At 43.9% G+C, this 25,283-nt stretch overlaps 1 protein-coding gene across 1 annotated transcript in view; it reads right to left on the reverse strand.

The window, feature by feature from the left end:
• LOC311141140 (whirlin-like) overlaps positions 1–25,283 on the reverse strand; it is a gene marked incomplete at both ends in the record, with an annotated part of 94,033 nt that overhangs the window by 40,478 nt on the left and 28,272 nt on the right. The window contains 2 exons of the mRNA XM_084176394.1: positions 5,494–5,619; positions 11,815–12,027. Coding sequence (XP_084032520.1) covers positions 5,494–5,619; positions 11,815–12,027 — 339 coding nt within the window. The remainder of the gene's footprint in view (positions 1–5,493; positions 5,620–11,814; positions 12,028–25,283) is intronic.

The following is a 25,283-nucleotide window of genomic DNA, read 5'->3' on the forward strand; positions in this document are numbered from 1 at the left end:
AGGGAAATAAGTATTTGACCCCTCTGCAAAACATGACTTAGTACTTGGTGGCAAAACCCTTGTTGGCAATCACAGAGGTCAGACGTTTCTTGTAGTTGGCCACCAGGTTTGCACACATCTCAGGAGGGATTTAGTCCCACTCCTCTTTGCAGATCTTCTCCAAGTCATTAAGGTTTCGAGGCTGACGTTTGCCAACTCGAACCTTCAGCTCCCTACACAGATTTTCTATGGGATTAAGGTCTGGAGATTGGCTAGGCCACTCCAGGACCTTAATGTGCTTCTTCTTGAGCCACTCCTTTGTTGCCATGACCGTGTGTTTTGGGTCATTGTCATGCTGGAATACCCATCCACAACCCTTTTTCAATGCCCTGGCTGAGGGAAGGAGGTTCTCACCCAAGATTTAACGGTACATGGCCCCGTCCATCGTCCCTTTGATGGGGTGAAGTTGTCCTGTCCCCTTAGCAGAAAAACACCTCCAAAGCATAATGTTTCCACCTCCATGTTTGATTGTGGGGATGGTGTTCTTGGGGTCATAGGCAGCATTCCTCCTCCTTCAAACACGGCGAGTTGAGTTGATGCCAAAGAGCTCCATTTTGGTCTCATCTGATCACCACTTTCACCCAGTTCTCCTCTGAATCATTCAGATGTTCATTGGCAAACTTCAGACGGCCCTATATATGTGCTTTCTTGAGCAGGGGGACCTTGCGGGCGCTGCAGGATTTCAGTCCTTCACGGCGTAGTGTGTTACCAATTGTTTTCTTGGTGACTATGGTCCCAGCTGCCTTGAGATCATTGACAAGATCCTCCCGTGTAGTTCTGGGCTGATTCCTCACCGTTCTCATGATCATTGCAACTCCACAAGGTGAGATCTTACATGGAGCCCCAGGCCGAGGGAGATTGACAGTTAGTTTGTGTTTCTTCCATTTGCGAATAATCGCACCAACTGTTGTCACCTTCTCACCAAGCTGCTTGGCGATGGTCTTGTAGCACATTCCAGCCTTGTGTATGTCTACAATCTTGTCCCTGACATCCTTGGAGAGCTCTTTGGTCTTGGCCATGGTGGAGAGTTTGGAATCTGATTGATTGATTGCTTCTGTGGACAGGTGTCTTTTATACAAGTAACAAACTGAGATTAGGAGCACTCCCTTTAAGAGTGTGCTCCTACTCTCAGCTCGTTACCTGTATAAAAGACACCTGGGAGCCAGAAATCTTTCTGATTGAGAGGGGGTCAAATACTTATTTCCCTCATTAAAATGCAAATCAATTTATAACATTTTTGACATGCGTTTTTCTGGATTTTTGTTGTTGTTATTCTGTCTCTATAGACTGATCATTTCTTTGTCAGTGGGCAAACGTACAAAATCAGCAGGGGATCAAATACTTTTTTCCCTCACTGTAGGTGATTGCCAAAATAACGGAAACACCAACATAGTGTCTTCATAGGTTAACCTGTTAAACTCTGACCCCCTCTGGTGGGTTTTTCTAAACAGACCATCATTTTGTATATTACCCTCATAAAGTACATTTCGGTTTCAAAATTATAAGTCCTACAAACACATGCTAAGTACTGTTAGAAAGGTAAGAACTGTGGGATTCTGATAAAGGTGTCAGAAACAACTACAGAGCCTGAGATACAGCAGGCCAAAAAAAACGTACATTTACTTGTTTGATTATTGTCTGCATTTAGGGGAATAAGAGATTTGTAAGTTTAGGTTTGTGATAAAATATGTCAGCAACTACTGTTCCCAAAAAATTATCAAAAAAATTGTCAGATCTGTTACCTAATGGTGGCGCTCTAAACATGCGCAAATTCCAATAGGAACACAGCTATTTTAAATGGTGCAGGGCATGTTCAAAGTGCCATTCCTTCATTTTTTGTCTTAAATAAATAATGGTTCCAAATAGCACCCTATCCCCATAGGGCTCTGGTCAAAAGTAGGGGGGAAAGTATAGGGTGCCAGTGGGCTGGCCTGTTGGAAGAAAAGGAAAGGCAGGATGAGACAGCGTCTGATCCCCTGGGGGAGTGACACTAATTAAAGCCCACGTCAGGGCACACAGATGGGACAGGCACACGATCATCTGTCACACCGCCCGTTAGACAACAGCTGGATCCAGACTGGCTGATAGAGGTCCTCGTTATGGGGCTGACACCAGGCTGCCGGACGGCGTCTTATTGCTCCTCAGTGACAGGATGACTAATAAGATGCATTTAGAGGAGTTTAGTTTATCCACTGTCAGAGGACAGAGAGGAGAGAAAAGGAGAGGATGCATTTTGTTTCTCTTAGCTTCTGTAAAATAACTTCAGAAAAGGCCTTGAATCCAAAGAGCAACATTGAATTAGCCTCATGAAATCAGCCTGATCTCGATGGCTCACATTCTGTTTCACTGCTTGACCAGGCTAACATTGAATGTCCCTGTTCTCAAACGTCTTTTTCTAACACCATAATTCACAGGGCTTTGCATCACTTCATCCATTTATAAACAACAGGTTATAGAATATTAACATTAACATCGCCACATTCATGCCTGCAATCACATACAGCCTTTGTGGTAATGAATCATTTATACACCTGATGATGACGCAGGTGCAAACTGCATACTAAAAAGAAACAATAGTTTGACATCTAGCTGTTTCCCATTGATATCTGCCAGAGGTAGCAGACAGACAGGCCTCAAGTCAGTGTTTAACAAGCTGAGGTAAGAGAGAGGTAGAGGGGAAGAAAGAGGATATAGGAGATGAAGAGAGGGAACAGAGACAAGAGATAATGAGAAAGGGAGGCGGAGGTAAATGTGGGCATGTGAGACAGAGACGGCCTCCTGAGGAGAACAGACAGCCTCTTTACCTTCCTACCACTCCTCCTCTAATGGCAATATCACTCACTCTGCTAGACTACCATGGATATAGACCCACAACATGACTTCGACAGAGCATTACACTGGAAAACAGTGTAGTTCTTATGGATCTCTGAATACACTGTGGAGTACAATTACCAACACTGAGGCAGAACATATATCTGAGAGGCTTGCAGGAGAGTAGAGAAATAAAAAATGTACAGGTTCTCCAGAAATCCCAGTTAGAAGATTCCGGGAAATCTGGAATACTCCAACCAGGATTTCTGGAAAACCTTTACTCCATCTTAGTCCATGCAGGTTGTAATCCTAGTGGCTGGATTACCATTGGCCCCACAGAAACAGGTGTCCATTTTGAGTGCCGCCATGAGTTTACCAATCAAATCGCCATAGTCAGAGATTCTATTCCCATTCTAGTTATGCTATTTACAGTGGGGCAAAAAAGTATTTAGTCAGCCACCAATTGTGCAAGTTCTCCCACTTAAAAAGATGAGAGAGGCCTGTAATTTTCATCATAGGTACACGTCAACTATGACAGACAAAATGAGATTTTTTTTCTCCAGAAAATCACATTGTAGGATTTTTTATGAATTTATTTGCAAATTATGGTGGAAAATAAGTATTTGGTCAATAACAAAAGTTTCTCAATACTTTGTTATATACTCTTTGTTGGCAATGACACAGGTCAAATGTTTTCTGTAAGTCTTCACAAGGTTTTCACACACTGTTGCTGGTATTTTGGCCCATTCCTCCATGCAGATCTCCTCTAGAGCAGTGATGTTTTGGGGCTGTCGCTGGGCAACACAGACTTTCAACTCCCTCCAAAGATTTTCTATGGGGTTGAGATCTGTAGACTGGCTAGGCCACTCCAGGACCTTGAAATGCTTCTTACGAAGCCACACCTTCGTTGCCCGGGCGGTGTGTTTGGGATCATTGTCATGCTGAAAGACCCAGCCACGTTTCATCTTCAATGCCCTTGCTGATGGAAGGAGGTTTTCACTCAAAATCTCACGATACATTGCCCCATTCATTCTTTCCTTTACACGGATCAGTCGTCCTGGTCCCTTTGCAGAAAAACAGCCCCTAAGCATGATGTTTCCACCCCCATGCTTCACAGTAGGTATGGTGTTCTTTGGATGCAACTCAGCATTCTTTGTCCTCCAAACACGACGAGTTGAGTTTTTACCAATAAGTTATATTTTGGTTTCATCTGACCATATGACATTCTCCCAATCCTCTTCTGGATCATCCAAATGCACTCTAGCAAACTTCAGACGGGCCTGGACATGTACTGGCTTAAGCAGGGGGACACGTCTGGCACTGCAGGATTTGAGTCCCTGGTGGCGTAGTGTGTTACTGATGGTAGGCTTTGTTACTTTGGTCCCAGCTCTCTGCAGGTCATTCACTAGGTCCCCCCGTATGGTTCTGGGATTTTTGCTCACCGTTCTTGTGATCATTTTGACCCCACGGGGTGAGATCTTGCGTGGAGCCCCAGATCGAGGGAGATTATCAGTGGTCTTGTATGTCTTCCATTTCCTAATAATTGCTCCCACAGTTGATTTCTTCAAACCAAGCTGCTTACCTATTGCAGATTCAGTCTTCCCAGCCTGGTGCAGGTCTACAATTTTGTTTCTGGTGTCCTTTGACAGCTCTTTGGTCTTGGCCATAGTGGAGTTTAGAGTGTGACTGTTTGAGGTTGTGGACAGGTGTCTTTTATACTGATAACAAGTCCAAACAGGTGCCATTAATACAGGTAACGAGTGGAGGACAGAGGAGCCTCTTAAAGAAGAAGTTACAGGTCTGTGAGAGCCAGAAATCTTGCTTGTTTGTAGGTGACCAAATACTTATTTTCCACCATAATTTGCAAATAAATTCATAAAAAATCCTACAATGTGATTTTCTGGATTTTCTTTCTCAATTTGTCTGTCATAGTTGACGTGTACCTATGATGAAAATTACAGGCCTCTCTCATCTTTTTAAGTGGGAGAACTTGCACAATTGGTGGCTGACTAAATACTTTTTTCCCCCACTGTATATGGTTGGCCGCAGAGCCCAAACACTCAGCTGATAGCGTGCCTGGCCTCTGTCCCTGCCACCCTTTGACAGAGAGCACAGGGCTCTCTGTCAAAGAAACGCTGCCAAAATGTCAAGCGCCTGTTATTTAATCAAGAGACCAGGCTTGAATTTAGTGTGGCTTTCTGAGTTTTTTATAGCCCTCTTTCTGGAAGAAGATTTTTCCTAAGGGGGAGATGGCATGTTTGAACTGGGCTGACAGAGGGGATTCAGTGGGAAACGGAGACAGATATGCCAGATATCTTCCTAAGCCCAGCCATGCCATAATGCTATGATGCCATGATTCAGTCATACTGTTTACAAGCACACTGATCCCTAGTCCTGCCTTGGCAATCTGACCTGAAAACAGACTGAAGTTGAAAATAGAGTGTAATGAACTATGTTTTGTACATAGGATCGACGTCTTTAGTCGAGTAAAAAGCGGCTGCCATGTTTCGACACAGCAACACAGACCATAGCAGACTCTTACCCCCACTGCTTCGCTACATCAGAACCTTGCATTGTGTTATATTCGCTGTGGTGGGGTGAAACAACTTCCATAGGATGTGTATGGTAATAGTCTGCAAATACCTTGAGTCCCCCGTGGTCTGCGGCTGATCCTGGGTCTACTCCAGTAATGTATATGCCCAGGCCGTACTCCGCCCCTCCTCTGATCATCAGGCCCAGAGAGAGACCATCGTTCAGGTTTAGGGTGACCTACAGGGATACGCAGACAGAGGGGACAGGGATCAGCGGTCGTTTTCATAAAGTGTGCTGATCTAGGATCAGGTCTTCCCTGTCTATATAATCTTATTCATTATGATCTGAAAGGCAAATCTGATCCTTGATCAGCACTCCTATTCTGAGTTGATAGATACATATGGCCCCAGACCTCCTGGAAGTGACAGTGATCAGTGATTAGAATGTAATAATAAGAACAACAATAATAATACATGGAACTTATACAGTCTGCTTTTCAATGATCCGGCAAGGTGGCCTGCTGTGGTGGAACGGAGTGAGCGTGTGGGTTGGTAGGGGAGAAGAAGGTTGAAGAGGTAAGGTGGTAAAGGGCTTTGTTGGTCAGAAGGAGGATCTTGTATTTAATGCGTTGGGAGACAAGGAGCCAGTGGAGTTCAGGGAGGACATGGGTGATGTGCTGCCAGGACTTAATGTGGGTGAGGAGCCGGGCTGCAGAGTTCTGAACAATTTTGGAGCTCATGGAGGGAGCTTCCGTTGATGCCGGAGAGAAGTGAGTTGCAGTAGTCGAGACGGTAGGTGATGAATGCGTGGATGAGGGTTTCAGCAGCAGGATGGCAGAGGGAGGACCTGACTTTGGAAATGTTGCGGATGTGTAAGAATAAGGATTTGACAGTAGGATGTGGTGGTTGAAGGAGAGGGTGGAGGCCAGGATGACGCCAAGGTTGGTGCATGGTGTCATCAATTTTGAGGGTGAGGTTGCCAACTTTGCTGAGTGTGGTATTGGTGCCTAATTGGACGAGTTCGGTTTCGTAATTCTTTAGCTTGAGGAGGTTGTGTTGCATCCAGGTATGTATTGCAGAGAGGCAGGATTCAATGTGGGTCAGAGGTGGGCCGAGGAGGAATTTGGTGCTGAGGTACAGTACCAGAAAAAAGTTTGGACACACCTACTCATTCAAGGGTTTTTCTTTTTTTCAAAAACTATTTTCTACATTGTAGAATAATAGTGAAGACATCAAAACTATGAAATAACACACATGGAATCATGTAGTAACCAGAAAAGTGTTAAACAAATCAAAATGTATTTTATAATTTTGATTCTTCAAAGTAGCCACCCTTTCATTTGCCTTGATGACAGCTTTGCACACTCTTGGCATTCTCTCAACCAGCTTCATGAGGAATGCTTTTCCAACAGTCTTGAAGGAGTTCCCACATACGCTGAGCACTTATTGGCTGCTTTTCCTTCACTCTGCGGTCCAACTCATCCCAAACCATCTCAATTGGGTTGAGGTCGGCTGATTGTGGAGGCCAGGTCATCTGATGCAGCACTCCACCACTCTCCTTCTTGGTCAAATAGCCCTTACACAGCCTGGAGGAGTGTTTTGGGTCATTGTCCTGTTGAAAAACAAATCATAGTCCCACTAAGCGCAAACCAGATGTGATGGCGTATCGCTGCAGAATGCTGTGGTAGCCATACTGGTTAAGTGTGCCTTGAATTCTAAAGAAATCACAGACAGTGTCACCAGCAAAGCACCCCCACACCATCACACCTCCTCCTCCATGCTTCACGGTGGGAACCACACAGTCAGAGATCATCCGTTCACCTACTCTGCGTCTCACAAATACACAGCGGTTGGAACCAAAAATCTCACATTTTTGGACAGATTTCCACCGGTCTAATGTCCATTGCTCGTGTTGCTTGGCCCAAGCAAGTCTCTTCTTCTTATTGGTGTCCTTTAGTAGTGGTTTCTTTGCAGCAAATCGACCATGAAGGCCTGATTCACGCAGTCTCCTCTGAACAGTTGATGTTGAGATGTGTCTGTTACTTGAACTCTGTGAAGCATTTATTTGGGCTGCAATTTCTGAGGCTGGTAACTCTAATGAACTTATCCTCTGCAGCAGAGGTAACTCTGGGTCTTCTTTTCCTATGGCGGTCCTCAGGAGAGCCAGTTTCATCATAGCGCTTGATGGTTTTTGCGACTTTCAAAGTTCTTGAAATTTTCCGGATTGACTGACCTTCATGTCTTAAAGAAATTATGGACTGTCATTTCTCTTTGCTTATTTGAGCTGTTCTTGCCATAATATGGACTTGGTCTTTTACTAAATAGGGCTATCTTCTGTATACCCCCCTGCCTTGTCACAACACAACTGATTGGCTCAAACACATTAAGAAGGAAAGAAAAGTGTTAACAAGGCACAACTGTTAATTGAAATGCATTCCAGGTGACTACCTCATGAAGCTGGTTGAGAGAATGCCAAGAGTGTGCAAAGCTGTCATCAAGGCAACGGGTGGCACTTTGAAGAATCTCAAATATAAAATATATTTTGATTTGTTTAACACTTTTTTGGTTACTACATGATTCCATATGTGTTATTTCATAGTTTTGATGTCTTCACTATTATTATACAATGTAGAAAATAGTTTAAAAAAATAAAGAAAAACCCTGGAATGAGTAGGTTTTTACAAACGTTTGACAGGTACTGTATATCTGGGAGTCGTCAACGTATCTGTGAAGTCGAGGTTGAAGTGGCGGAGGATCTGACCAAGGGGGAGGATGTAGATGAGAAGAGTAAGGGTCCCAGCACAGAGCCCTGGGGGACACCCTGTGTGACAGCAGCAGAGTCAGAAGTTTGGCCATTGAGGGCAATGTAGTGGGTCCGGTTGGTAAGGTATGATTGTAGCCATGAGAGTGCGTTGCCCTCAACACCCAGACCCTGAGCAGGACTTGATGGCTCATTGTGTAAAAGGCAGCACTCAGGTGGCGGAGAATCAGGTTGTTGAGGGCACCAGCATCTGCAGAGGTTAGGAGGTCGTTGATGACTTTGAGGAGGGCAGTTTCAGTATTGTGGAGGGAGCAGAAACCAGACTGCTGGGGCTCAAATAGGTAATTGTTCAGGAGGTGGGTTTGTAGTTCAAATCAAATTGTATTTTTCACATGCTTCGTAAACAGGTGTAGACTAACAGTGAAATTCTTACTTACGGGCCTTTCCCAACAATGCAAAGATTTAAAAAAATTGAAATAATAGAAGGAATAAATACACAACGAGTAACGATAACTTGGCTATATACACAGGGTACCAGTACAGAGTCGATGTGCAGGGGTATGAGGTAATTGAGGTAGATGTGTACAGTGCTGTGCAAAAATATTTGCACCCTTTCTGATTTTCTCAATTTTTGCATATTTCTTATACTAAATGTTATCAGATCTTCAACCAAAACCTAATATTAGATCAAGGGAACCTGAGTTTACAGTGTTTGACAAAGAGCACCTGGAAGCACCTGGATGATCATCAAGACTCTTGGAAGAATGTTCTATGGACAGATGATTCAAAAGTATAACTTTTTGGACAACATGGGTCCCATTATGCCTAGCGAAAACCAAACACTGCATTCCACAGTAAGAACCTCATACAAGCATGGTGGTGGAAGTGTTACGGTTTGGGGATGCTTTGCTGCTTCAGGACATGGACGACTTGTCTTAATAGTAGAAATCATGAATTCTGCTCTGTATCAGAGAATTCTATAGGAGAATGTCAGACCATCCGTCTGTGAGCTGAAGCTGAAGCGCAGATGGGTCATGCAGCAAGACAATGATCCAAAACACGCAATCAAGTCTACATGAAAATGGCTAAAAAGCTAAAGAAATTGAAGTTTTGGAATGGCCTAGTCAAAGTCCAGACCTAATCCCAATTGAGATGTTGTGGCAGGACTTGAAACGAGCAGTTCATGCTTGAAAACCCACAAGTCGCTGAATTACAGCAGTTCTGCATGCAAGAGTGGGCCAAAATTCATCCATAGCGACGTGAGAGACTGATAAAAAACTACAGGAAGCATTTGGTTGAAGTCATTGCAGCTAAAGGTGGCATAACCAGCTATTGAATGGAAGGGGGCAATTACGTTTTCACACAGGGGCATTGGGTGTTGCATAACTTTGTTTATGAAATAAATGAAACAAGCATGTAATTGTTGTGTTATTTGTTGACTCAGGTTCCCTTTATCTAATATTAGGTTTTGGTTGAAGATCTGATAACATTCACTATCAAAAATATGAAAAAGTAGAGAAAGTTTGAAAGGGGGCAAATAATTTTTTATGGCACTGTACATATAGGTATTGATAAAGTGACAAGGCAACAGGATAGATAATAAACAGTAACAGCAGCATATGTGATCAGTCAAAAGAGTTAGTGCAAAAAGGTTTAATGTAAATAGTTAACCAATAGCTATCCAGACTAACTATTTAGCATTCTTATGGCTTGGGGGTAGAAGTTGTTCAGGGTCCTGTTGGTTCCAGACTGTTCAGGGTCCTGTTCAGGTGCATCGGTAGCACTTGCTGTGCGGTAGCAGAGACAACAGTCTATCACTTGGGTGGCTGGAGTCTTTGACAATTTTTAGGGCTTCCCTCTGACACCGCCTGGTATAGAGGTCCTGGATGGCAGGGAGCTCGGCCCCAGTGACGTACTGGGCCGTACGCACTACCCTCTGTAGCGCCTTGCAGTCAGATGCCAAGCTGTTGCCATACCAAGCGGTAATGCAGCCAGTGAAGATGCAGCTGTAGAACTTTTTGAGGATCTGAGGGCCCATGCCAAATCTTTTCAGCCTTCTAATGGGGGAAGAGGCACTGTCGTGCACTCTTCACGATTGTGTTGGTGTGCGTGGACCATGATAATTACTACAGCCCTGTCAATGTGGATGCGGGCGTGCTTGGCCCTCCGTTGTCTGTAGTCCACGATTAGCTCCTTTGTCTTGCTGACACTGAGGGAGAGGTTGTTGTCCTGGCACCACAGTGCCAGGTCTCTGACCTCCTCCCTGTAGGCTGTCTCATCGTCGTTGGAGATCAGGCCTACAGTACCACCATCGTGTCATCTGCAAACTTAATGATGGTGTTGGAGTCGTGCGCTGCCACACAGTCGCGGTTGAAGAGGGAGTACAGGAGGGGACTAAGCACACACCCCTGAGGGTCCACCGTGTTGATGGTCAGCGTGGCAGATGTGTTGTTGCCTACCCTCACCACCTGGGGGCGGCCTGTCAGGAAGTCCAGATCCAGTTGCAGAGGGAGGTGTTGGAGATGGGGCGATAGTTGTTGAGGATGGAGGTATCTAGTACGGGCTTCTTTAGGATGGGGTGACGGCATCTGTTTTGTAGTCTGATGGGACAGCTCCGTGGGCGAGGGAGAAATCGAGGTGGAGCTCCCCTCTGAGCATCCAGACACCGAGATTGAATCCCAAATGGCACCCTATTCACGTGCGCCCAGGTCCAAATTAGTGCCCTTTATAGTGAATAGGGTGTCATTTGGGATGTAGACCCTGCCCCTGTGTTCTCCTTTCTCCTGTGCTTACCCACCTCATTTATTGATGTGAAACTGCATCGTCAGCTCCACAGACCAGGCAGGGCGGGCGGGGGTACGGTACACAGTTTTGCACAGCGCTGCAGATTTAGATGGAAACTTTGATGATGGCCAAACACATCCAAACATATTTACATTCACTAAATAAACTGTGGGAATACTGGGCTAGCCAGGGGGCAAACTTAATCCTACAGAAAATTGCTAACTGCTTATTTTTCGTTGTATTTGGATGAGACTCGGATGGCCTGAGATGTTATATGTAATTAATGTTGACAGTGATATAGTTTCTCTGGACGTGGGCCTGAGACCCTGTTACTACCATAGATATCTCAGCCCAGGCCCCAGGCAGGGTATGATGTGTTGCTTGTCTGCGTCTAAAATGACACTATTTCCTATGTACTGCACTACTTTTGACCATATGGCACTACATAGGGAATAGGGTGCCATTTGGGAAGCAGCCCTTGTCTTTAGGCGGAGCCAGGGGACATGAATCTCTGCCAATAGAGAGTCAGGTCTTTACTTTGGGACTCCTCCTTCTCTGGGCACCTAGCCTTCTGTGTGGGAAGGAATGATTGATGTTACCTCTGCACCTCTATATACACTCATTTGTATAGCATGGTTGCTGGCAAGGGCATTCTTTATGGTGTATATTTAAGATGTCAAGACACACACCAAGTATTTAGCATTTGATTCCCGGTAATAGCAAACCTACATTGCTGTCCGAGCTGCCCGACCACGGACCTACCAAATATTCTCAACCAACACAGCTCCGCTTACCCGGCAACAGAATGTGTGGATGGATAGAGAAATTGTTTGAACCGTGCTGAGAATTCCAAAAGTATGACAACCAATGGTCCAATATCAGACTCACTGTCTTCTCTGGCCTCTCCTGTGTGTGTCCACGTCTCTGGCTGTCCTGCCGTCCCAGGGTGCTGTGCTGCTCCTGCTGCTCCAGGTCGGAGGGAGGGGAGACACTGCGGCCCTGAGGGTCCACCCAGGTGTAGATGTGGTTGGTGATATAACCACCAGGGATACGGCCCACAGAACACACTGACATGGCCAGCTTCTTACAGCCCTTCAGGACCTGCATGGAGTAGAGGGAGGGGATTTAGTTTAATTCAATTTAAAAAAACTTTATTCATCCCAAAGGGCAATTTAATTTGGGCATGTGAGAGTAAATAACCACAACAACATGAGAGCATACCACAAACATACCACAAATGACACACACACAGGAGAGTGAGTAGTAGAAGATGGTGAGGGAAGAAGAGGACAGGGTTAAGTTGTTTGCTAACTTCAGTCATGAGGTGGCTCTGTTAAACACGTTGATCTTCTGTAGCTAACACACACACATTCATTCCACATTCCACTATATACCCCTCACATCGTCCTTGCAAGTCTAGCTGATTACGTACATAGAGGCTCCACCATTAAATAAGCTACGGATGTTTTCAGATTGATTGGTGATTATAGACACAGTGTTTTATTGTCCTCTCAGGATGAATCACTGTGTGTACCATAGTCATACCTCCGTCATTGACTTCATTATGTTCTGTTTGAAAACAGTGAAGCTATGGAGGGAGACATCATCATTCAGCTTCTTTATGAGCTGGAGGCAGCTCTCTGAGTGACTGTCCTCTGACTCATCTGCACTGACGGAGCTATGACAGAAACACACACACAGGGCCAACACACACACACGCATGCACACACTCAAACAAGCACACAGTACATGCCTCTCTATTACAACACAGTCTGAGGGGGCAGGGAGATCATGTGGTGATGAAGATCTCCCTGGAGGCACCAAGCTGTCCCTCTCTACAGGATATGAGAGAGAGAGAGAGAGAGAGAGAGAGAGAGAGAGAGAGAGAGAGAGAGAGAGAGAGAGAGAGAGAGAGAGAGAGAGAGAGAGAGAGAGAGAGAGAGAGAGAGAGAGAGAGAGAGAGAGAGAGAGAGAGAGAGAGAGAGAGAGAGAGAGAGAGAGAGAGAGGAGAGAGAGAGAGAGAGAGAGAGAGAGAGAGAGAGAGAGAGAGAGAGAGAGAGAGAGAAGAGAGAGAGAGGAGAGAGAGAGAGAGAGAGAGAGAGAGAGAGAGGAGAGAGAGAGAGAGAGAGAGAGAGAGAAGAGAGAGAGAGAGAGAGAGAGAGAGAGAGAGAGAGAGAGAGAGAGAGAGCTTTTATCTTTCTGTGAGTGCATCTATCTGTTTTCCTTCCTAGAAAAATAGTTCTGGAGAAAATTGAAAACAATGTTATAGCTATACTGTATTTTTATTGTGGATGACTAGAGTAATCCGGAAGTGAGTCATCTGTAAATTGGAATTGCTCATCATCTGTACTTTTATGGTGCAGTGATAGCTCATGAACTGTGGTAAAGAGAGCTCATAGGTTGCTTCACCCTGACCACACTGTTGAATCAACACAATGTCCCTACTAGCTTCGGAGGTGGCAGAGGCTACGCTACTATCAAATCAAATCAAGCTTTATTTATACAGCACATTTCAGACATGGAATGCAATACAATGTGCTTCACAGGAAAAATAATAATAAATACAATGAAAATAAAAACAGATATCTACTACACAACAAACATAAGAGGATAAAAAACTAAGGAATATCAATAAAAATTACAAAAAATGTGTGTTTTAAGATCTCTTTTAAATATGTCCACAGTTTCGGCCCCCCTCAGGTTCTCTGGCAGGCTATTCCAGAGGCTGGGGGCATAGTAACTCAAGGCTGCCTATCCATGCTTCTTGGTCCTAGGCTTTGGGATAGTTAAAAGGCCAGTGCCAGAGGAACTGAGGGACCTACTGGGTACATAACTTAAAAGCATGTCTGACTGTGGTCCTCTGTAGAGCATGGCGCTTGTAACGCCAGGGTAGTGGGTTCGATCCCCGGGACCACCCATACGTAAAAATGTATGCACACATGACTGTAAGTCGCTTTGGATAAAAGCGTCTGCTAAATGGCATATTATTATTATTATTATTATTGATTTAAAAACCAATAGAAGAATCTTAAAATTAATTCTAAAACTCACAGGCAGCCAGTGCAGAGACCTTAAAACCGGTGTAGTGTGTGCTCTCCGTCTGGTCTTGGTCAGTACCCGTGCTGCAGGATTCTGTATGTTTTGCAGTTGACCAATGGCTTTCTTGGGTAGACCAGACAGGAGAGCATTACAGTAGCCAAGCCTGCTACGAGTCTCTCTGTATCAGCCTGAGAGAGAAACGGCCGCACCTTGACGATGTTCCTCAGGTGGTAAAAAGCTATTTTGGTCACATTCCTAATGTGTGATTTGAAATTGAGTTCAGAATGTAAAATAACACACAGGTTTTTTAGATAGTGTTTTATCTTTATTGCCCATTAATTAAAATGTGCGGCCAGATTATCTCTGTGCTTTGGCTCCAACAATAAGTACCTCAGTCTTGATTTACCTGGAGGAAGTTGTGAGCCATCCAAGTATTTAAATCACTAATACAGTCGTGGAGCTAAAATCCTCTCGTGACACAGAAATGTAAAGTTGTGTATCGTCTGCGTAGCAGTGAAAATCAATGTTGTGCTTTCTGATAACGCTGCCAAGGGGTAACCTATATAAAATGAACAGTACCGGACCCAAAATCGAACCTTGTGGAACGCCACATGTGATATCTATTTTCTCTGAGTTATGTTCACCAAGGGTGACGACAAATTCCCGACCGGTTAAACAGGTCCTAAACCAATTTAGAACTGGACCGGAGAGGCCAACCCACCTCTCCAGTCTGTCCAGAAGGACATCATGGTCAACAGTGTCGAATGCAGCACTTAAATCCAAGAGTACAAGGACAGAGAGCTGTTTAGCATCTGTGTTGGCTCTAAGACATTTACCACTTTAACTAAGGCTATCTCTGTGCTGTGGTGGGCCTGAAAAACAGACTGGATTTTTTTTTAAATACAGTTGGCACAAATAATTTAGCTGTTTGAAAACCAATTTCTCCATAATTCTGCTTAAGAATGGAAGGTTGGAGATGAAAATGACTAAAAGCTGAAGAATCTAGATTACTTTTCTTCAGAAGGGGTTTCACCATAGCAGTTTTTAGTGCAGTGGGGAAAGTGCCTGTGAACAGGAAATGATTTACAATAGCTTGCACTTCTTCCTACTAACAACCAACCAATTAACCTGACAGACTGTTATTTCACAGCACGGTGCATTTTCTAGTGGTTTTTCATTCAACTTGACTTGACTTTCAGGACATTTCCATTGATATATAAACAGCACCTCCTCTCTTCCTCTTTCTCCCTCTCCCTCCGCCCAATTAGGCTTCTTAAAACCCCAGGGCATTTTTAACTCAAACACTTCTAGTAAGTTGAACTCAAAGTCCATGAAAAGTCATTATTACTTAAAATGTTTAAGTGGCACTGACTCAAATCTAAATGAGAAGTCACATCAACTCTATTTTTGTAAGTTATGATAACAAATTAACTTTTTACACCATGCTCTACTGCAGGTAGATTTTTTGGAATAGGTTTTTGATATCTATGTTTTTGCATGTACATTCAGTGATTTGATTGATTAATCAAGAAACATTTTTCTAAACTAATCCAATAATTTAGTTAGATTTTTTGTACCCGTTAATGAAATAGTTGTTTCAGTTTAAATGGCTTAGGTAGTCTCCTTACACAGTTCCTAACCCTTGCAGTCATTATGAATGCAGGTTGCGGGTGAATAAAAATTCCAACCGTTGGATATCCTAACTTTGCAAGCCAGCATAATGTGACTTGCAGGTAGGGTGGCAAAATTCTGGTACATTTCCCAGGTTTTCTAGAAATTCGGGTTGGAAGATTCCTGTAAATCCTCCAACGAGGAATTTGTTTTTTATCAAGGAATTTGGGGAAAGTTTTGCAACCCTATTTGCAGGCCTGATGTGGCCTGTAAACCATGAGTTTCAGGCCACTGTATTAGGGCCTCAAAAGAAGGCCTTATGAGATATGCAATGTATTGTCATAAAGAGTTTAATTATAATGATAATATTCACTTAGGAACTCACTTGGTGGCAACAGCACTCAAAATTAACAAATTCAACAACCATGTCTCTGTCACTAACAAATACAGTCATAGGGGGTAACTCTACAATTCACTCGAAAAGGCAAGGCACACTGGGAAATTATATTGGAGGCATGGCTTAGTGGGGGCTTTACTCAACATTTTCAAGCGGATACAACTCAAATCTGGGCCCCCTACAGCAGTGGTATTCAAACTTTAAAATCGGTATATTTAGATTTTTAGATCAACAAATAACCTTCAATTCATAAAATGTTAATCTCTTATCAAAATGAAAAGAAACCAATAAATACATTTACTCAATGAAATTATATTTTTCTAACAATCTTTCTCAAAAACATTTGTACAGTGCATTCGGAAAGTATTCAGACCCCTTCCCTTTTTCCACATTTTGTTATGTTACAACCTTATTTTAAAATTGATTAAATAAATTAAAAATATTCATCAATCTACACACAATACCCCATAATGACAAAGTGAAAACAGGTTTTTAGAATTTTTGCAAATTTATTAAAAATAAAAAACAGATACCTTATTTACATAAGTATTCAGATACTTATACCCTTTGCCATGAGACTCGAAATTGAGCTCCGGTACATCCTGTTTCTATTGATCATCCTTGAGATGTTTCTACAACTTGATTGGAGTCCACATGTGGTAAATTCAATTGATTGGACATGATTTGGAAAGGAACACACCTGTCTATATAAGGTCCCACAGTTGACAGTACATGTCAGAACAAAAACCAAGCCATGAGGTTGAAGGAATTGTCCGTAGAGCTCCGAGACAGGATTGTGTCAAGGCACAGATTTGGGGAAGGGTACCAAAACATTTCTGCAGCATTGAAGGTCCCCAAGAACACAGTGGCCTCCATCATTCTTAAATAGAATAAGTTTGGAACCACCAAGACTCTTCCTAGAGCTGGCTGCCCGGCCAAACTGAGCAATCAGGGGAGAAGGGCCTTGATCAGGGAGGTGACCAAGAACCCGATGGTCACTCTGACAGAGCTACAGAGTTCCTCTGTGGAGATGGGGGAACCTTCCAGAAGGACAACCATCTCTGCAGCACTACACCAATCAGGCCTTTATGGTAGAGTGGCCAAACGGAAGCCACTCCTCAGTAAAAGGCACGCCAGCACGCTTGGAGTTTGCGAAAAGGCACCTTAAGGACTCTCAGAACGTGAGAAACAAGATTATGTGGTCTGATTCCTTGGCCTGAATGCCAAGAGTCACATCTGGAGGAAAACTGGCACCATCCCTATGGTGAAGCATGGTGGTGGCAGCATCATGCTGTGGGGATGTTTTTTAGCGGCAGGGACTGGGAGACTAGTCAGGATCGAGGGAAAGATGAACGGAGCAAAGTACAGAGAGATCCTTGATGAAAACCTGCTCCAGAGCGCTCAGGACCTCAGACTGGACCAACAGGACAACGACCCTAAGTACACAGCAAAGACAACACAGGAGTGGCTTCGGGACAAGTCTCTGAATGTCCTTGAGTGGCCCAGCCAGAGCCCGGACTTGAACCCGATCAAATCTCTGGAGAGACCAGAAAATAGCTGTGCAGCGACACTCCCCATCCAACCTGACAGAGCTTGAGAGGATCTGCAGAGAAGAATGGGAGAAACTCCCCAAATACAGGTGTGCCAAGCTTGTAGCCTCATACCCAAGAAGACTCGAGGCTGTAATGGCTGCAAAAGGTGCCTCAACAAAGTACTGAGTAAAGGGTCTGATTACAAGCATTTCGCTACACCCGCTATAACATCTGCTAAACACGTGTATGTGACAAATACAATTTGATTTTACTTATGTAAATGTGATATTTCAACCAAAAAAATTGTATGATTTTTTATTTTTTTTAAACTGTTTTTGCTTTGTCTATGGGTTATTGTGTGTAGATTGATGAGGGGATAAACAATTTAATCCATTTTAGAATAAGGCTGTAACATAACAAAATGTGGAAAAAGTCAAGGGGTCTGAATAATTGTTTGTACATATATATATATATATATATATATATATACACTGCTCATAAAAATAAAGGGAACACTTAAACAACACATCCTAGATCTGAATGAATGAAATAATCTTATTAAATACTTTTTTCTTTACATAGTTGAATGTGCTGACAATAAAATCACACAAAAATTATCAATGGAAATCAAATTTATCAACCCATGGAGGTCTGGATTTGGAGTCAGCCTCAAAATTAAAGTGGAAAACCACACTACAGGCTGATCCAACTTTGATGTAATGTCCTTAAAACAAGTCAAAATGAGGCTCAGTAGTGTGTGTGGCCTCCACGTGCCTGTATGACCTCCCTACAACGCCTGGGCATGCTCCTGATGACTCCTGGACAGTCTGTGGTGCAACGTGGCGTTGGTGGATGAAGCGAGACATGATGTCCCAGATGTGCTCAATTGGATTCAGGTCTGGGGAACAGGCGGTCCATAGTATCAATGCCTTCCTCTTGCAGGAACTGCTGACACACTCCAGCCACATGAGGTCTACCATTGTCTTGCATTAGGAGGAACCCAGGGCCAACCGCACCAGCATATGGTCTCACAAGGGGTCTGAGGATCTCATCTCGGTACCTAATGGCAGTCAGGCTACCTCTGGCGAGCACATGGAGGGCTGTGCGGCCCCCCAAAGAAATGCCACCCCACACCATGACTGACCCACTGCCAAACCGGTCATGCTGGAGGATGTTGCAGGCAGCAGAATGTTCTCAACGGCGTCTCCAGACTCTGTCACGTCTGTCACGTGCTCAGTGTGAACCTGCTTTCATCTGTGAAGAGCACAGGGCGCCAGTGGCGAATTTGCCAATCTTGGTGTTCTCTGACAAATGCCAAACGTCCTGCACGGTGTTGGGCTGTAAGCACAACCCCCACCTGTGGACGTCGGGCCCTCATACCACCCTCATGGAGTCTGTTTCTGACCATTTGAGCAGACACATGCACATTTGTGGCCTGCTGGAGGTCATTTTGCAGGGCTCTGGCAGTGCTCCTCCTGCTCCTCCTTGCACAAAGGCGGAGGTAGCGGTCCTGCTGCTGGGTTGTTGCCCTCCTACGGCCTCCTCCACGTCTCCTGATGTACTGGCCTGTCTCCTGGTAGTGCCTCCATGCTCTGGACACTACGTTGACAGACACAGCAAACCTTCTTGCCACAGCTCGCATTGATGTGCCATCCTGGATGAGCTGCACTACCTGAGCCACTTGTGTGGGTTGCTACCACTAGAGTGAAAGCACCGCCAGCATTCAAAGGTGACCAAAACATCAGCCAGGAAGCATAGGAACTGAGAAGTGGTCTGTGGTCACCACCTGCAGAACCACTTCTTTATTGGGGGTGTCTTGCTAATTGCCTATAATTTCCACCTGTTGTCTATTCCATTTGCACAACAGCATGTGAAATTTATTGTCAATCAGTGTTGCTTCCTAAGTGGACAGTTTGATTTCACAGAAGTGTGATTGACTTGGAGTTATATTGTGTTGTTTAAGTGTTCCCTTTATTTTTTTGAGCAGTATATATATATATATATATATATATATATATATATATATATATATATATATATATGTATACAGTGGGGGAAAAAAAGTATTTAGTCAGCCACCAATTGTGCATGTTCTCCCACTTAAAATGATGAGAGAGGCCTGTAATTTTCATCATAGGTACACGTCAACTATGACAGACAAATTGAGAATTTTTTCTCCAGAAAATCACATTGTAGGATTTTTAATGAATTTATAAGCAAATAAATATTTGGTCACCTACAAACAAGCAAGATTTCTGGCTCTCACAGACCTGTAAATTCTTCTTTAAGAGGCTCCTCTGTCCTCCACTCGTTACCTGTATCAATGGCACCTGTTTGATCTTGTTATCAGTATAAAAGACACCTGTCCACAACCTCAAACAGTCACACTCCAAACTCCACTATGGCCAAGACCAAAGAGCTGTCAAAGGACACCAGAAACAAAATTGTAGACCTGCACCAGGCTGGGAAGACTGAATCTGCAATAGGTAAGCAGCTTGGTTTGAAGAAATCAACTGTGGGAGCAATTATTAGGAAATGGAAGACATACAAGACCACTGATAATCTCCCTCGATCTGGGGCTCCACGCAAGATCTCACCCCGTGGGGTCAAAATGATCACAAGAACGGTGAGCAAAAATCCCAGAACCACACGGGGGGACCTAGTGAATGACCTGCAGAGAGCTGGGACCAAAGTAACAAAGCCTACCATCAGTAACACACTACGCCGCCAGGGACTCAAATGCTGCAGTGCCAGACCTGTCCCCCTGCTTAAGCCAGTACATGTCCAGGCCCGTCTGAAGTTTGCTAGAGTGCATTTGGATGATCCAGAAGAGGATTGGGAGAATGTCATATGGTCAGATGAAACCAAAATAGAACTTTTTGGTAAAAACTCAACTCGTCGTGTTTGGAGGACAAAGAATGCTGAGTTGCATCCAAAGAACACCATACCTACTGTGAAGCATGGGGGTGGAAACATCATGCTTTGGGGCTGTTTTTCTGCAAAGGGACCAGGACGACTGATCCGTGTAAAGGAAAGAATGAATGGGGCCATGTATCGTGAGATTTTGAGTGAAAACCTCCTTCCATCAGCAAGGGCATTGAAGATGAAACGTGGCTGGGTCTTTCAGCATGACAATGATCCCAAACACACCACCCGGGCAACGAAGGAGTGACTTCGTAAGAAGCATTTCAAGGTCCTGGAGTGGCCTAGCCAGTCTCGAGATCTCAACCCCATAGAAAATCTTTGGAGGGAGTTGAAAGTCTGTGTTGCCCAGCGACAGCCCCAAAATATCACTGCTCTAGAGGAGATCTGCATGGAGGAATGGGCCAAAATACCAGCAACAGTGTGTGAAAACCTTGTGAAGCCTTACAGAAAACGTTTGACCTGTGTCATTGCCAACAAAGGGTATATAACAAAGTATTGAGAAACTTTTGTTATTGACCAAATACTTATTTTCCACCATAATTTGCAAATAAATTCATAAAAAATCCTACAATGTGATTTTCTGGAATTTTTTTTCTCATTTTGTCTGTCATAGTTGACGTGTACCTATGATGAAAATTACAGGCCTCACTCATCTTTTTAAGTGGGAGAACTTGCACAATTGGTGGCTGACTAAATACTTTTTTCCCCCACTGTATATATGCAATTTATTTGTATAGATTTTTTGGGTGACCCAACTTGAGTCGTGACCGGAATTTGAATACCACTGCCCTACAGGGTCACAGTGAGTAATGATCACAAAATCACTTTAACTAACTGTAGGCTACTCAGATATATTAAGTGCAACGTGTTTTGAGTAATGACAGCACATTGGGGTTTACAGTGCATGGGAGGAGACAAGGTTTGTGTGATGCCCTAATTAGTGATCTCAACCCCTGGGAAAAGCCTTCACAGGACGCCAGGGCTCTGTCTGGCTGCACAACAACAGCAGGACAGTCTGTCTCTCCCTCTCTCACTCTCTCTCTCTCTCTCTCTCTCTCTCTCTCTCTCTCTCTCTCTCTCTCTCTCTCTCTCTCTCTCTCACTCTCTCACACTCTCTTTCACTCTTTCTCTCTCTCCCTCTCTTAAAACAAAATGGACATGACTGTGACTCTCTTCCAAACGGGCACACACACATAGACAAAACATACTGACGCACACACGCACGCATGTACGCACACACAGCTTATTATTCACACAAAATATTTTAATTGTACCGTCTGCATGCGTCCCCACCCCAGTGTTGGTGATGGATGTCTGCCTCAGCACTAAGGTACCTGATGTGTCATTCCAGCAACACACCATCCATCCATCACACTGTGCAGGGCCTGTCACCACCCTGACAAACCAGCTGACACATACCCAAGGTCTGTCTCTGGCTACATCCCAAATGACACCCCATTCCCTTTGTAGTGCCCTACTTTTGGCCAGATCCCTATGGGTCCTGGTCAAAAGTAGTCCTGGTCAAAAGTAGAGTATAGAATGCCATTTGGGATGTACCCTCTGTGCTGAGCCAGTGAGCCTCGGCTGGGCTGGGCCGGTGGTCCCCCACTCAAACATCCACACACTCAGCCTGTACAGCTTCATCAGAGGGTGTGTGTGTCTGTCAGTCTAGGGCCATGGACACTCAATTAACCCCACTCATGCTCCACCCAGCCACGAACACACACACACACACACATCAGACTGATTGTTGTTACAGTTGAAAATAAACCAACTATCCACAACAGTCCATAACAATGTACACCGTAAAGCTAGCAGCCAGATGTGAGTGACTGAACCCTTGTTGTACTGCTGACCTCACAAGACCCAGCTGACTCAGTATAGAGCCCGTTTGGGCCTGACTGACTCACAGCTTACAGTAATACTTTTCTCTCTCCCCCTCTTCCCACTGTCAAACCTCAGCTACACTCAGGCTGAAACTAACTACTGTAGCAGTCCCAGTCCTAGCAGATGGTTCCAGAACACTAAGTAGAGTGTTGGCACGCTAAGCTCTACCCCCAAAAGACTGAAGACCCAGAAACACACTTAAAACAGGTAGAAAAGGGAAGGAAAGGTAGGCTGCGTCCCAATTCCCAAATGGCATCCTATTCCATGGGCTCTGGTCAAAAGTAGTAGACTAAAAGGGCAATAGGGTACCATTTGTGCTGCACACTAGGTCTTGTCTACCTCAGTCTCTAACAATAAATATGATACACCCCACATCCTTATGCTCTAAAGCATTTGTCACATTAAACAGGAATACTTGTTCTTTTTAACAATGTGTGAATGACACAAGTATTGGTCTTCACAAAGTTCGCTGCTTCAGTGTTATGAGATATTTTTGTCTTTTGTTACTATGGTATACTGAAGTATAATTACAAGCATTCCATAAGTGTCAAAGGCTTCTATTGACAATTACATTAAGTTTATGCAAAGAGTCAATATTTGCAGTGTTGACCCTTCTTTTTCAAGACCTCTGCAATCCGCCCTGGCATGCTGTCAATTAACTTCTGGGCCACATCCTGACTGATGGCAGCCCATTCTTGCATAATCAATGCTTGGAGTTTGTCAGAATTTGTGGGTTTTTTGTTTGTCCACCCGCCTCTTGAGGATCGACCACATGTTCTCAATGGGATTAAGGTCTGGGGAGTTACCTGGCCATGGACCCAACATTTCAATGTTTTGTTCCCCGAGCCACTTAGTTATCACTTTTGCCTTATGGCAAGGTGCTCCATCATGCTGGAAAAGGCATTGGTCGTCACCAAACTGTTCTTGGATGGTTGGGAGAAGTTGCTCTCTGAGGATGTGTTGGTACCATTCTTTATTTATGGCTGTGTTCTTAGGCAAAATTGTGAGTGAGCACACTCCCTTGGCTGAGAAGCAAGCCCACACATGAATCGTCTCAGGATGCTTTACTGTTGGCATGACACAGGACTGATGGTAGCACTCACCTTGTCTTCTCCGGACAAGGTGTTTTCCGGATGCCCCAAACAATCGGAAAGGGGATTCATCAGAGAAAATGACTTTACCCCAGTCCTCAGCAGTCCAATCCCTGTACCTTTTGCAGAATATCAGTCTGTCCCTGATGTTTTTCCTGGAGAGAAGTGGCTTCTTTGCTGCCCTTCTTGACACCAGGCCATCCTCCAAAGGTCTTCGTCTCACTGTGCGTGCAGATGCACTCACACCTGCCTGCTGCCATTCCTGAGCAAGCTCTGCACTTGTGGTGCCCCGATCCCGCAGCTGAATCAACTTTGGGAGACGGTCCTGGCGCTTGCTGGACTTTCTTGGGTGCCCTGAAGCCTTCTTCACAACAATTGAACCTCTCTCCTTGAAGTTCTTGATAAATGGTTGATTTAGGTGCAATCTTACTAGCAGCAATATCCATGCCTGTGAAGCCCTTTTTGTGCAAAGCAATGATGACGGCACATGTTTCCTTGCAGGTAGCCATGGTTAACAGAGGAAGAACAATGATTTCAAGCACCACCCTCCTTTTAAAGCTTCCAGTCTGTTATTCTAACTTAATCAGCATGACAGAGTGATCTCCAGCCTTGTCCTCGTCAACACTCTCACCTGTGTTAACGAGAGAATCACAGACATGATGGCAGCTGGTCCTTTTGTGGTAGGGCTGAAATGCAGTGGAAAAGTTTTTTGGGGATTTTCATTTTCATGGCAAAGAGGGACTTTGCAATTAATTGCAATTCATCTGATCACTCTTCATGACATTCTGGAGTATATGCAAATTGCCATCATCAAAACTGAGGTAGCAGACTTTAAAATTAGTATTTGTGTCATTCTAAAAACTTTTGACCATGACTGTACTTCATTTACTTTGATGGGCCGTTATTGTGACAGTATAGTACTGTAGATCGCTTCATTTCCGATGACGGGATAATTATAGATACAGTAAGCTCTTAGTTTTATCATAGGAGAATGGGAGATATCAAAAGTTACTGAAGTTTTATTACTGTATTCTTCACTAAACATACATGATACAGCAGAATGTAGAGAAGTAGAGAAGTAGAGAAGGGACTGTCAAGAAGTCTGATTCTAAACTATGTTGAACAACAGTATGCTTTGGGGATGGCAAAAAGTCACCATGCATGTCCTAATTTATTGTAATTTTCTCCAAGTTCTGTCCTGCCTTCCTTCAATCTGCTAGGCTTTCTTAATGATTTTGAATGTCATGATGACAAACATGGAAATTAAGTGTGGTGGAATTAATATAATTGCGACTGTGTTTAGTCATTATTCATTATAGATGCACAGGGGAGCAGACATACATAGTCTGTGTCCCAAATGGCACTCTATTCCCTAAGTAGTGCACTATATAGGGAATATGGTGCAATTTAGGGCACAACCTGCGTTTAGTTATTCTTTATTATGAATGCTCAGTGGAGCAGACAGACAGACAGTGTTTTCCTTGGCGCTGTCTATATTAAACTATGTGTCCACCAACTCTAAAGACCTCCAACCTCCAATTAAATCCTTCCCATGCTCCATTACGTCTGACAGCACACAGTAAAAGACGCGCTGTTAAACCAAGCGCTCAACATTAAAATGTCTCTCCTAACCCATTATGGTCCTAATAAATTAGGTTGATACATAGAATCAATGTATTAAGCACTTGACCCAGATAAAGCTTAGAACAAAACAGAACAGCGCTCCTCTGCAGTATAATAGAGTTTCCCTAACTAACACACCAAACAGTGTATGCTCGATGGTCACAAAAGGATGCTAGCATAGAATTAGGGTAAAAAAAGAATCACTAGTGAATTACAGAATCTTTATGGAGGCTACTGACTGGAACAATGTAC

Source organism: Coregonus lavaretus (assembly GCF_964263955.1).
Source record: "Coregonus lavaretus genome assembly, chromosome: 14".
Taxonomy (NCBI): Eukaryota; Metazoa; Chordata; class Actinopteri; order Salmoniformes; family Salmonidae; genus Coregonus; species Coregonus lavaretus.